Genomic DNA, 13,438 nt, shown 5'->3' on the forward strand with positions numbered 1-13,438 from the left:
ATGCCATTAAAGCTATGACAGGCACAATTTCAGATCCTTCAGCAAATACTAAAGCTAGAGATGCAGGATCAAGTGAACATAATCTACCCAAACATGTGACACTCGTCGCCAATAGATAATGATGGTTTTGAATATGCCAAATGAGATGAATACCTATTTTTAAAACTGCACAGCTGTCAGAATAAGGACTTGCAGCTTCTTATTATCCTGATGTACTGAATTCATTTTAAAATCAAGTTTCATAGCTGTACAATGCAATCAGAAAATGTTTTGCAGGATCTTGAAAGCTTGGAATATGAGGTAAGGACTGGCTGAAATTTCTTCATTTCCATTCCTATTTCATCCACCCCATGGACTTAGGTCGGCAATGCTCATAGCTGTCTTCCTTGGACCTATAATAGGTATCAAACCGACCTGTTTGTGAATAAAAAGCAGCTCCGTTGTGCTCTTGAAGTCCTTTGTTCCAAGGAGAATGAACCTCTCAGCAGCTCTTGCGGCAGAGTTGACTTCCACCAGCAATGGGCATAAGATGCTCAACGGGAGTGACCAGTTTCAGTCTGGTGTGATTGACTTCCCCTCTAAAGATCCAAAATGTTTTGCTTTACAAACCAAGATTCCATACTTGGAATCTCTTATAGAGTGAAAGCCTAGCTTGTCCCTGCTCCTGCCTAAGAACAGAGGCAAGTATTTTCCAGGATCAGGCCAGAAGTCTGGCTTTGCAAGAATCCATTTGAAACTGACCTGCTGCCCCCTGAAGGACATTGGTCTAGCTTCTAATCACCTTTGCTCTAAAGGCAGCCCTGCTGTTTAGCAGAAGGTGTCCTTTTTCAAGTTATTGCTTTACCTTTAAAACTGGAACAGTATTACCTAGCAGCGGCTGGCTAAAGTCAGCAGTTCCAAAGCACTTTGAAAAAGCCAAAGCAGTAGAAGAAAATGAAGTTTTATCCGTCTTTGAAGTTTTTATTGTATTGCACTAAGGAACAGCAGGAATATTCACCCAAACTTGTTGAACAAGTGTCTCAAATTGTATGCAATTCTACCTGCAAACTCACAAACTATTTTTATTACCACGCTTGACCCAGGTTGTATGGTAATTTGAGACCGCTACACAAGGTTTTTTTTTTTTAATAGGGTGGTTTTAATATGTACTCTTCACCAGTAATTCCCTCTTCCCCCTACCATATCCACTTAGTGTAGAAAATTAAAGCAAGGGACATTCAATGTTTGCCGTAAATATGGGAAGTTTGAGCCATGCACATTATAGGGAGGTAATATCCAAACGGTAAAAAATAGAACTACAATTCTTCCTGCAGTTGTTGTCATGTATTCATCTATAAGACACACAGAGGTTACCTAAGAGATAACATACAGAAAAGCATTCAGTCTTTCAGGAGCACTTGGTACCTACAGGTGACAGCTAGATGGCAGTCCACAACCCAAATGATCCACTACGAAGTCAATTGAACAAAAACAAAATTCTATTATACTAAGGACAGCAATTAATACTATTATAATTGAGGGAATGGGCTGTTCCTTATGGAGTGCAGGGTCAAAACTGTCCAAAGCCAGAGGTAACCGCTTTACATTAATTTATATGTGATTTTCATCACTTTAAACATCCCAGTAAAATTTAGAAAATGAAACCATCTTTCCATGAGTATTAAAGTATGGGCACAATTTAAAGGGGCAGGAGAAGAAGATGTAGGAGTCGTCTTTCCCCCCACCAGTTGCAACTGTGATCGTCAGATTCCACTGCTAAATCTTGATACTAGATTCTTCTTTGAAAACAATCCTTTCGTCTTGTGGCTTTTCTGCATGCACTTCGCTGGAACCAAGTCTGCTGGATGCCATCTTTTAAGAGCTCACCAAGACATAAATCATGCTGTTGGAAGAAGGATAAACAGAATAATATATACAACTCTTTTAAATTTAGCAGAAATATTTCTGCTTTGTTGCATACTAGGAGTACCTTCTGTGTTCAGCCTTTACCACTGAGCTCATTATGTACCACCATAAGCCAGAGCCAGATACTCACTGGTACAACCACAAGGGAAGTAGATATCTGCACACAGTTGTTACTGCTGCTGGCACTCACTCTTATTATAAACCGAGTGCTTGCAGTGGTTATTTATTGCCTGGTGCCCTCAACACAAAAACATGCATATCCCCCAGCAAAAGCACCACAACCTGGCGCCTCTGGTTGGCAAACCTGTCTCTTTTGCCAAGGCCTAAAGTAAAGGTAAAGGGACCCCTGACCATTAGGTCCAGTCGTGGCCAACTCTGGGGTTGCGGCACTCATCTCGCTTTATTGGCCGAGGGAGCTGGCGTACAGCTTCCAGGTCATGTGGCCAGCATGACTAAGCCGCTTCTGGCGGATCAGAGCAGCACACGGAAATGCCGTTTACCTTCCCGCCGGAGCGGTACCTATTTATCTACTTGCACTTTGACGTGCTTTTGAACTGCTAGGTTGGCAAGGCCTAGCACAGTTCTAATAAACAAACTCAAGTGGCAGTAGCAAAAACTTGCTTTTCTGGCAATTCAAGCAACCGTTGTGCACAACTTTACTTTGCTTACATTTTAAAGCAACAAAATATCTGAAGAGCAGGGCACTTTTTTTAAAGAAAGAAGTTTTGTACAAATTCCACGTCAGATAGCAACTTCAGAAAATGCATCTAAATGGTAGGGATTTGCTTTCTAGTTAAGAGCTGCTTTGCCTTTTAGGATCCAGTGGCAAGGCCCTGTTCCAGGCCGCAGCTTATCAAGAGGCGTCTCTCATGCAGACTCCGGGCAAGGCCTTCTCAGTCACACCAATCCAATTACGGAACTCCACCCGCCCCCTGCTGAAAAGGAGGCAGGTCATGAGACGAATTCTGGGTAACCTTGAGACACGTATGAGATGCCTGGGCTCTTAGTAATTTTTAAAAACCCAACTATTGATACTTAATAACAAATTCTGTAGAATGCTTATCTTACTTTCCTAAATCGTCAACCACCCTGAGTTGCTGGAAAGACAGTATGAAAAGTTCTGCAACAAATAAAAATGAAATTTGTGACTTACCCATATAGGTAGTAAAAAAAAGATAGAAGGTAGAATGCTAGTTTGCACCATCCTTCCTTCTGGCAATATGCTAAAATATCTGCATTCATGATGGTTGTGGGATCATAGAGTCCTGGGCCGCTCATTACAGGCCTGCTCATATACCTGGAAAAACGAATTTGCATTTTTAAAAGGTACAAGAAAAGAAATTTTGGTATTCAGAAATTCAGCAATGAGAAGAAATAAAAATGCAGTTGCATTCATGGAACTGGAAGATCTCTCTTCACCTTCTTCCACCTTTCAAGGTTTCTGACTTATCAAAATGTATTGATTTATTAGACTTGCATTCCACCTTTCCTCCAGTATGGAGCCCAAGGCAGCCTATAAGAAACCTAAGCCTAAAGGAATTGCACCAGTTTAGTGAAGTGCATGACAAAATCCAAGCTAACCAAAACATTCCCTGTGATCCACTGCAACGCTGACATATCTAGATCGCACTGAAGGAGGTGGTGCCAGACATTTCAGCTTTAACAACTAGCTACTGACCTGATTGCTCTGATCTTGACTTGTTTTTGTTATTGGTTTGACAGTGAAAAATAAAATGTCCCTTGCAATGATTTCATGAAGCAAGGTGTTTGGGGCCAAAAAGGCAGAATACTAACAGTATATATACTGCATTCATCAGCAACAGCTCAGTACAACATACCTATGATTACTAGATAGTAGGGACAAGCAGCAGATGGGTTATCTCCATCCTACTCTGCGTCCAACACTGGACAGAGCACTGGACCAGATGAATTCTTGGACAGCTCTTTACACATTTATAAAGGCGAAAGCAGGCTCAGGGCAGAACTACGGAGTTTATCTGTAAGTAAGTATCAGAAAAAGGAATCTCCCTCTACTTTGCAAACAGAAGTCATGGAAATGGCAGAGAACCATGTAGGACACTGAAGATTTAATTTAGATCCAAGCTTGCCTCCTTTTCTGATTTCCTCTCTCCCAACAATAAGAAGTGGAAACTTGTTTTGCTTTAGATTAAGGCCAAGACTTCCAGAGCCCAATCGATGTGCAACATACACACTGAACAGCTTTGGCTGTTGTATTATTCATTCTTCGACAATCCTACGTGAAAAAGGCTTCATCTGCATCGTTAACCCAATTCCTCCGCAGGCTTAATTTCCACAGGAAGTCTACACCAAACTGTACAGTAAGAAGTGCATTTCCATGAATAAATTGAGACTGAACCATGCCCAGCATTACCTCCAAATATGGTAAGCCAACAACGGCATATTGAGACCCAGCGTGAGCCATTCTGTTGCACACAGAAACATAACACAGAAGAAAGCGTGGATGAGGTACTCCGGAAGCACAAGCTGCAAAGGAAGACACACAAGTCAAGGCAGTTCTGCTTCCACATTTAGTGTATTTTACTTGCGTTACAGTGACAGGGGGTGTACTGCGTCAAAAGAAAAAGTAAGGGCCAATAAGCAAAGCCAGCATTAGACAAGAGAAGCCAACATAATAGTTTCAACGTACTGTGTCATGAGTGTGTAAAACGTGCAAACAATACTTGGTACAATTTGCATAAAACTGGCTACTGCTCACATTGAATACCATTTATACAATCTGCGGTATGAGAATAAAAAAGGCAAGTTTGCACATTTTGGAGAGGGTCATCACTCAAACTGAGGACTCGTATATATCTTCCATTTTACAACTTACATCCCAGGGAAAGTTAGATTTTCCATAGGCAATGCCCATCTGTCTTCATATTAGACTGGCAGATGGCCTTACAGCAACCCTCCAAACGATTTTTGCTTACAGTGAGCTACATCCAAACCACAATTTACAGGTGGGATTTCAGCTACCTAACCAGGTGCCCTCAAACTGTTTGAGATAACTCCCATCAACCCAATTGTTGGAAATGGTGGAAACTGTGCAAGTCTACACATACAGCAAAAGAGGAGGATGTTTGGTATTTCTTTTATATTTTATTTGGGGTGGACACAGAGATCTCTGGTCTTGCCCACTGCATTGTTTAATCAAGTAAGGTGGACACTCACTCAACTAACTTTTATTTCCTTGAAATCCATCAATGAACCTCTCCCTTCAAAATCAATTTAGCAGATTTCAAAGCAATTCTGAACTGTGTTTGCTTTCTGCACTCTGTGGTTTTAGAAAATTTCACTTTCAGGTTCACTCAGTTACATCTACAAATTATCAGGACTAGAAACTTACATAAAATCCTGAGAATTTCTGTATTCAAACCAAGACTCAACAACTGCACAATTCCTTGCTAACCTTCTATTGCTCCATTTCTACAAATTTTGGATGTCCCAAACTATTCAGGTGAAGCTGTGTACTACTGGTTGTCTAAATCCTGGAACTCTAAAATGCTGTGTATGTTATAAACCAAATGTTTTCTTTAAAAAGCATTTTTTTTCCTTTACAAATAATTGTGCAGAGATAGGACCAATACTCTAACATAAACAATGTACACAAATATAAACAGCACAAATCCTGCTGTGCAGAAGGGAACAAACAGTGCCTAGAATCAACTTAACAGGAGCCCATTTCTTACGTTCTACGAAAAGCAATTTACATTTCTAATATATTCACTTCTTAACCATCATACTTTCCAGTGAAAACCTACGAAGACAGTGCACCCTGTTTATATGGGAGCCTGTTATCATAGACAGCAGTTTGTAGCCAAGAAAAACTGGAAACCATCAACCACAGATGGTAACAGAAACTGCTGTTGATCTGATATTCCTCACTCTGTCTGAACTTGCAGTCATTGTTGTATCCAGTATGAAAGGAGGAAGAACTGCAGTTAACACAGACTATTCAAATCTGCATGTCCCCAAATACAGGTTGAGATTCCAGCTGTGCGTCTGCTAAGCAATAGGAGACCTAAACACGAAAGTTATTACAAGCATTCAGCCACAAAGCATTAAAAACTAGACCATCTTGTGGCTAAAATTATTGTCAACTTGCTGGCCATTTCCTAATCTTGCACGTTAATCCTGCTTTTAAGAGTCCTGCACTTCTTTTAAACCTATTGCATCCCTATTGGGAGGAAAGCATTTATAAGGACGCTCTTTAGTCACGAGAAAGTCTGCAGACTCTCACCTGTATATTTAAAACATAGTTGTCCAACATGCATATGGTAGAATCTTTTTGATTAAAAGTCTGTGATAAGGGAATGCATACATGTAGTGAACATTTTCTCACCCTCCCAAATCAAATGAGAGATGACCGAGCAGGGTAAACTGTTCCATGCGCAACCACTATCCAAGCTTGCGACATTCTCTCAATTCCACGAATCTGCTTTGTGGAAGCAGCTTCTAGCAGTTGTACCCATACATCCCATGACCTGCTTCTAGCTGATCGGTTTACATTCAGCACTGACACCCACTGGCTCAAAGTTAGCAGGGCAATACTGAAAAATCATCGAGCTGGAGGTGTAAACCCCATTGCCCTCCAGGTGATGCTTGACTTCAGCTCACATCAGGATCCCTGTCCAATGGCCGTTCTGACTGGGGCTGATAGGAGATGGAGCCCAAACACATCTGGAGGACCAGAGGTTCTCCATTCCTGCTCTTGCTGAATTTTGTTTCCCCCCAACTTTCTCAAGCACCCCTGATTAATGGAGTAGCTGAAGGCAAAAGGGAAACACTTCGAGTGAAGGCAGAGGTTAACACCTGAGAAGTTGTTTCATTTATTTTAGCTCTCCAATCTGCTAAACAAGTACATGTACAGTTGAAATGCTACATATATAAAATGAGTGTCTGACATCTTTTGCTCTCTATTTAAACAGTGCAACCTGTTCCAACAGCTAACAGCAGTGTCAGTAACATCTCCTGAGGCTGTGGCAACAATTTTTCCTAAATCACAAAATGTAGGGATTAAATCCCCCACCAGGAAGGGCCACCTCAAATTAGGAGTCCACAGACTGCAGGTTATCCAGCTCTGGTTTAAACTGAAAATCTTTTAAAGAACATGGACTACGCCTCTCACTAAGGTCTGGTGCAAATGTAACAGCAGCTACCTACAAACCCTGGGCTGTATCCGATGCAAGCCTGACTGAGAGGACACCCACTGAACTTAATGGACATAAATTAGTCTTGTCTTAATTTCAGTGGGTTTACTCTGAGGAGGACTGGCACAGGACACAACCCCATGTATAAAAAAATATATATATCAAGGGGCCAGACTTGGAATAGCACACTCCTGTATCCCAGTCCCCCGACTACCCAACATGAATTCCCATAATTATGGTTTTGTGATCTGCACCAACACTAAACAGGGTTCACATCAGAACCAGAGTTTGAAGCCATGTTTTGAACTAGATTTGCAAACTCTGGTTGAGAGGAAACCTGGCATTTTCCTCGTTAAACAACAAGTGTCAAATCTATTGGATTCTTGCCAGCCTAGCTTAGTTATAGAAGAATTTAAGCATGTAACAGTTTTCCCCATCTCTTATTAAGCAAGCCAACTCACAACGCACAAAGTCCATGAAGTTATTACAACCCCTGAATAGACAAAAGACAGGCAAATGAGCAAGCACACCGAACAAAAAGAAGTCAACAGAAATAATACAGATGTTCCTAACAAAATGAAAAGTAGAGAGTGGCATTAAAACATTAAACTAAAAAGCAGTACACACCTTTAATGCAATTTTGACTCTCTTAATCTTTTTAACCTTTTCAACTGTCTTTGTACCGAAAATGTAAAAAGCAGATTGAAAGAATGTTAGTATGACAGCTGACAAGATCACCAGCAGACAAGCAAGTCAGAACTTCAAGCTTAGAGGAAAAGAGAAAGAAATCTGCCAAGAAATCTTAGATCTATTACATATTATCAAGTAACATTTTACTAATGCATCGTAAGTCAATATTAATTACCAAAAACCTGGCTAAGAATGAATGCAAAGAGATCTCTCTCACGTAAACTTACAGGATTGAGTGTATTACACTGGTCTATGGGATTCTTGTAGTCAGTCTTCAGCTCATCAAAAGCTATAATCTAAAATAAAATTAGAACAGTTGGACAGCAGGGTGAGAACAGCTCAAATGGATTGTGTAGCCCTGTTCAAAAGCACCACGCCCTGAAGAGACAAAATCCTAGTTTCAAGTTTACAGGAAACCCTCCCAAGGGTTAGATCCCAGCCAGCTAGTCTCTTAAAATGTATGGAACAGCTAGGCAGAGTCTGGACACAATGTGAAAGAACTCAAAAGACATTTCCTGTCGCCACAAAAACACTCCCTGACCTGCGCAAGACAGCTCAATTCACAGGTTTCTTCATCCGGTTTCTAGGGCTAATGAGGGAAAGCCCAAGCTCTCCTTTAACTTGGAAGCAGGCAACGCTCCTTGACACAATTAGCTAGTCCAGTGAAATACGATAACGACATCTTTTCTATAGGCAAAAGATTGCTAAAAACAGTACGGCTATTTCGTAGCACTCTCATGACCCAGCCACATGGACACATTTTATCCTGATGCTACTTAGTTAACGCTTCCCACTTCTGCACAGTGTAACCCCAGCCAAACATTTGCTGAAGGGAAGCAGATTTTGCAGTCGTGTCAAGTTAAGAAATTGGTAGTAACTGGAAGAAGGGGGGGGGGGGAGAGGTCTGAGAGGAAAGTGCCCTTTGTTCTATCAGGCTCCAACCTCCTGAGCGAGCTCACTTCTGATGGGCAACAAAAATACTCGCCATCTCCCTTTTGCTAATACCTGGGCAAAGTCACATTAATTCACCCCAGGGCTGGAGTATTAGGAGAGAAATAAAACAGCAAGTTGCCGCAAGATTCTGGTTTGGCAACTCCTGGTTGACCCAAATACCTCGAACCCACCACTTCAGTGCCCCACAACAACTCCTTCCTTTACCACCTGCGAACAGGTCCTATTCCCCCCCCCCCAATATGCATCCATCTCTGGCATACTCCCCCCCCCACCCAGAAACCCCCTGAAATCATACGTTCATGCAATCACCCACTTTTCCCTCTCTTATCTCCTCACCCCCAAATACATACCACCCTCCTGGGGAGGAGCACCTATTCGCCCCCACACACGTAGCTCTCCCCTGCTAAGCCCCACAGATTGCCTATGCAATGCCATGGGTAAACCACTAATGCAAACACCCGGAATGCCCTTCCTCCTTCCCACTTCACCCCCAAACCCAAGCTGCATCCCCACCCCGTGTCTCCCTCACCCCATGGATCATAAACCCGTTTATTTCCCCCCAACACACACACCAAGCTCTATCCCATGAGAACCCCACTTTGCTCCTCCTCAACCCCAACACACAGCCCCCTCCCTCCCTTCACGAGGAGCCCCCCTAACCCCATACACCCCCATGCAACCACCCCCACCCCCCATTCCCCATGGCTGCCCCCTAACACAGCCCTCTCCCTCCCCTCATGAGCCCCCTCGACCCATGGACCGCCTCCCATACAAACATCCCCAGCTCCCCTTTCCCCCATGGCTGCCCCCTAACACAGCCCCCTCATGAGGGCCCCCCTCTCCCCACGGACCCCCCTAACCTTCACAGCCCCATTTCCCTGCCCGCATGAGGAGTCCCCCTCACCCCATGGACCCTCATGCCCCCCTCTCTCCCCAGGGACCCCTCCCCAACTTCCCTAACTCCCACAGCCCCATTTCCCTGCCCCCCTCAACCCATAGACCCCCCATGCAAACACCCCCATGGCTGCCCCCTAACACAGCCCCTCCCCCCCACAGACCCCCCTAACCTTCACAGCCCCATTTCCCTGTCCCTCTTGACCCATAGAGCCCCCATGCAACCACCCCAGCCCCCCATTCCCCATGGTTGCCCCCTAACACAGACCCCTCCCCTCATGAGCCCCCTCGACCCATGGACCGCCTCCCATACAAACACCCCCAGCTCCCCTTCCCCCATGGCTGCCCCCTAACACAGCCCCCTCATGAGAAGCCCCCCCTCTCCCCACGGACCTCCCGAATCTTCACAGCCCCATTTCCCTGCCCGCATGAGGAGTCCCCCTCACCCCATGGACCCCTCATGCCCCCCTCTCTCCCCAACTTCCCTAACTTCCACAGCCCCATTTCCCTGCCCCCCTCAACCCATAGGCCCCCCCATGCAAACACCCCCATGGCTGCCCCCTAACACAGCCCCCTCCCTCCCCTCATGAGCCCCCTCGACCCATGGACCGCCTCCCATACAAACACCCCCAGCTCCCCTTTCCCCCATGGCTGCCCCCTAACACAGCTCCCCTTTCCCCCCCTCTCCCCACAGACCCCCCTAACCTTCACAGCCCCATTTCCCTGCCCCCCTCGACCCACAGACCCCCATGCAACCACCGCCACCCCCCATTCCCCATGGCTGCCCCCTCACACAGCCCCTCATGAGGAGTCCCCCCTCTCTCCCCACTGACCCCCCCACCTCCACAGCCCCCTCCCCCCCCCCATCCACTCACATGCCAGATGGCGAAGAAGATGAGCGCGGCGGTGAGGAGCAGCGCCAGCATGTAGCAGAAGGCGGCGAACGTGAAGGCCATGGCGGCGGCGCTGGCGGAAGACGAGGCCCCGGCCGAGCGGCGCGCGGGGGATGCCGGGCCGGATCATTCAGGGCGGCCGCCAAGAGCCCGGGCAGCGACGGCGAGGCCGAGAGGGGAGCGCCACTGCGCACGCGCGGGCCACGGTGACGGCGGCGGCGGGCGCCTTCCCGCCCCTCCCTCGAAGGCGCCCCGCAGCGGCCACTCGCGGCCGGCGCCGGAACTGCAGCGCCGCCCGGACCCGCTTTTGTTCTCCTGTCCCCGTTTCTCACGACCAGGGCCGGATTGAGGTTCAATGCGGACCTAAACTACTGGAAGTAACGGGGCCCTTTTTATGTCCAACTGTCAACAACAAATTGTCGCTGTCTTTTGTGTGGAATATATGCTATATGGTAACTTATGGACCTAATAAGTATCTCAAGCCATTTGCACATGCAGAATGTAGGCACCCTATATATGTTGTTGTTTAGTCGTAGTTACAGATAAAATTCTTATCTCATTATACATGACTTAGCCATTTCTCACCTTCTCACCCCTTGCCTTTTCCTGTAAGACCTATTGCATTCGTTAAGAGTCGTCAACAGGCTCATCTCAGCTACCTGCCAATCTCCCATTCCCACCACCCTTCTGAGTAATACCCCTCCCCACCTTCTCACTATATAGAAGGATCTGGCAACTTCTGTTTCAGTGTATCTGAAGAAGTGTGCATGCACACGAAAGCTCATACCAAGAACTTACTTAGTTGGTCTTTAAGGTACTACTGGAAGTAATTTTTTATTTTGTTTAGTCATGTCCGACTCTTCGTGACCCCCTGGACCAGAGCACGCCAGGCCCTCCTGTCTTCCACTGCCTCCCGCAGTTTGGTCAAACTCATGCTGCTAGCTTCGACAACACTGTCCCACCATCTCGTCCTCTGTCGTCCCCTTCTCCCTGTGCCCTCCATCTTTCCCAACATCAGGGTCTTTTCCAGGGAGTCTTCTCTTCTCATGGGGTTGCCAAAGTCTTGGAGCCTCAGCTTCAGGATCTGTCCTTCCAGTGAGCACTTAAGGTTTGATCTTCTTGCAGTCCATGGGACTCTCAAGAGTCTCCTCCAGCACCAGAATTCAAAAGCATCAATTCTTCGGCGATAAGCCTTCTTTATGGTCCAGCTCTCACTTCCATACATCACTACTGGGAAAACCATAGCTTTTACTATACGGACCTTTGTTGGCAAGGTGATGTCTCTGCTTTTTAAGATGCTGTCTAGGTTTGTCATTGCTTTTCTCCCAAGAAGCAGGCATCTTTTAATTTTGTGGCTGCTGTCACCATCTGCAGTGATCATGGAGCCCAAGAAAGTAAAATCTCTCACTGCCTCCATTTCTTCCCCTTCTATTTGCCAGGAGGTGATGGACCCAGTGCCCATGATCTTCGTTTTTTGAGCAAACCAGTGATCTTTGAGGGAGCAGGCTAGCAGGCGGGGCCCATGACTTACATCATAGGACCCTACACAACACAAAACACTGTTACTGTATGTAGGTTTCATTTTGTTTTTTATCTTATATTTTAGAAATGTACATCCAGGGGGTTTTCCCCCCATCGCATGGCAACATGGGCAAATGGCTTGAGATACCTATTAGGTTTTACCATATTGCATATATTCAATACAAAAAACAGCAACAATTTGATGTTGTTGTTGACATAGGACAGCTGGACATATCAAGGGCCTCATTACCTTCAGTAGCTTAAAAGGTAAAGGGACCCCTGACCCTTAGGTCCAGTCGTGACCAACTCTGGGGTTGCGGCGCTCATCTCGCTTTATTGGCCGAGGGAGCCGGCATACAGCTTCTGGGTCATGTGGCCAGCATGACTAAGCCGCTTCTGGTGAACCAGAGCAGTGCACAGAAACACCATTTACCATCCCACCAGAGCGGTACCTATTTATCTACTTGCACTTTGACGTGCTTTCGAACTGCTAGGTTGGCAGGAGGAGGGACCGAGCAACGGGAGCTCACCCCGTCGCGGGGATTTGAACCGCCGACCTTCTGATCGGCAAGTCCTAGGCTCTGTGGTTTAACCCACAGCGCCACTCATCAAACCTAAATCTGGCCCTGGGTCCAGCATCCTGTTCTTACAGGAGCTGACCAGATGCTTGCAGGAGCACTCCCTGCACTGCCTTTTTCACTCCCCCAGCACACAGGGACGACTTCCCCCCTTCCCAGTGTGACTCCCAAGCTTTCTTTCCTGGGAAAGTGACAGCCAATTTGGACTTCACCTAGAAGTTCTCTAAAGAAAGGACCCAAAGTCTTGACTGCCGCACAGGCCGCTGTGTCAAATTGAGCCCTGGATCAAAGGACTTGCAGATGCCAGGGGAGAAATCAGATGCCAGCCTGAGTCACAGCGGAGATGGCCTCATCCTGGAATCTCAAGGTCTAGGTCTTGTAAAGCGAGAACAGGATGCTTCTGAGCATGCACAGACTTCCATTTTCCATCTCGGTGAGTTACTAGTGTGCCCCACAGGCAGTCTCTCCACATCCTGAGATCATCATGTTGTTTAGTCATTTAGTCGTGTCCGCCTCTTCGTGACCCCCTGGACCAGAGCACGCCAGGCACTCCTGTCTTCCACTGCCTCCCACACTTTGGTCAAAATCATCATCCGAGGCCCCAAACCACCTGCTTCTTCCGCAGGTCCAGAAGGTGGTGATGAGAGAATGAGCCACAGGATGCTGCCTTATACAGAGTCAGACCCTCTGCCAGAGCTATGGCCTCCTCTGCAATAGCCCATTTAAGGAAGACCTGACTGGCACCAGCCCTTACCCTCATTTCAGCACCAATGATATGATTAAATTTTATTTTTGATAACATTCGCGTGTATTTTTATTGACTATTTTA

At 46.0% G+C, this 13,438-nt stretch overlaps 1 protein-coding gene across 3 annotated transcripts; it reads right to left on the minus strand.

Moving 5' to 3' along the window:
* Positions 1-936: 936 nt before the first annotated feature.
* On the minus strand, positions 937-10,727 carry CNIH1 (cornichon family member 1). Of its 3 annotated transcripts, XM_083516274.1 has the most exons (6): positions 10,493-10,683; positions 7,997-8,065; positions 7,707-7,754; positions 4,298-4,410; positions 3,059-3,202; positions 937-1,882 (listed from the first exon to the last, which is right to left on the minus strand). In XM_083516274.1, exons 1-6 carry the CDS (start codon positions 10,571-10,573, stop codon positions 1,855-1,857), a joined length of 483 nt encoding a protein of 160 aa, XP_083372400.1. In that variant the 5' UTR covers positions 10,574-10,683; the 3' UTR covers positions 937-1,854. The 3 variants fall into 3 exon arrangements, 2 of the variants coding, with proteins under 2 accessions (XP_083372400.1, XP_083372401.1); XR_014529008.1 differs by lacking the exon at positions 7,707-7,754 and having other exon boundaries at positions 937-2,228; positions 2,478-3,202; positions 10,493-10,721; XM_083516275.1 differs by lacking the exon at positions 7,707-7,754 and having other exon boundaries at positions 10,493-10,727.
* Between the last annotated feature and the right edge of the window lie 2,711 nt (positions 10,728-13,438).

Source organism: Podarcis liolepis (assembly GCF_965112155.1).
Source record: "Podarcis liolepis genome assembly, chromosome: 1".
Lineage (NCBI taxonomy): Eukaryota > Metazoa > Chordata > Lepidosauria > Squamata > Lacertidae > Podarcis > Podarcis liolepis.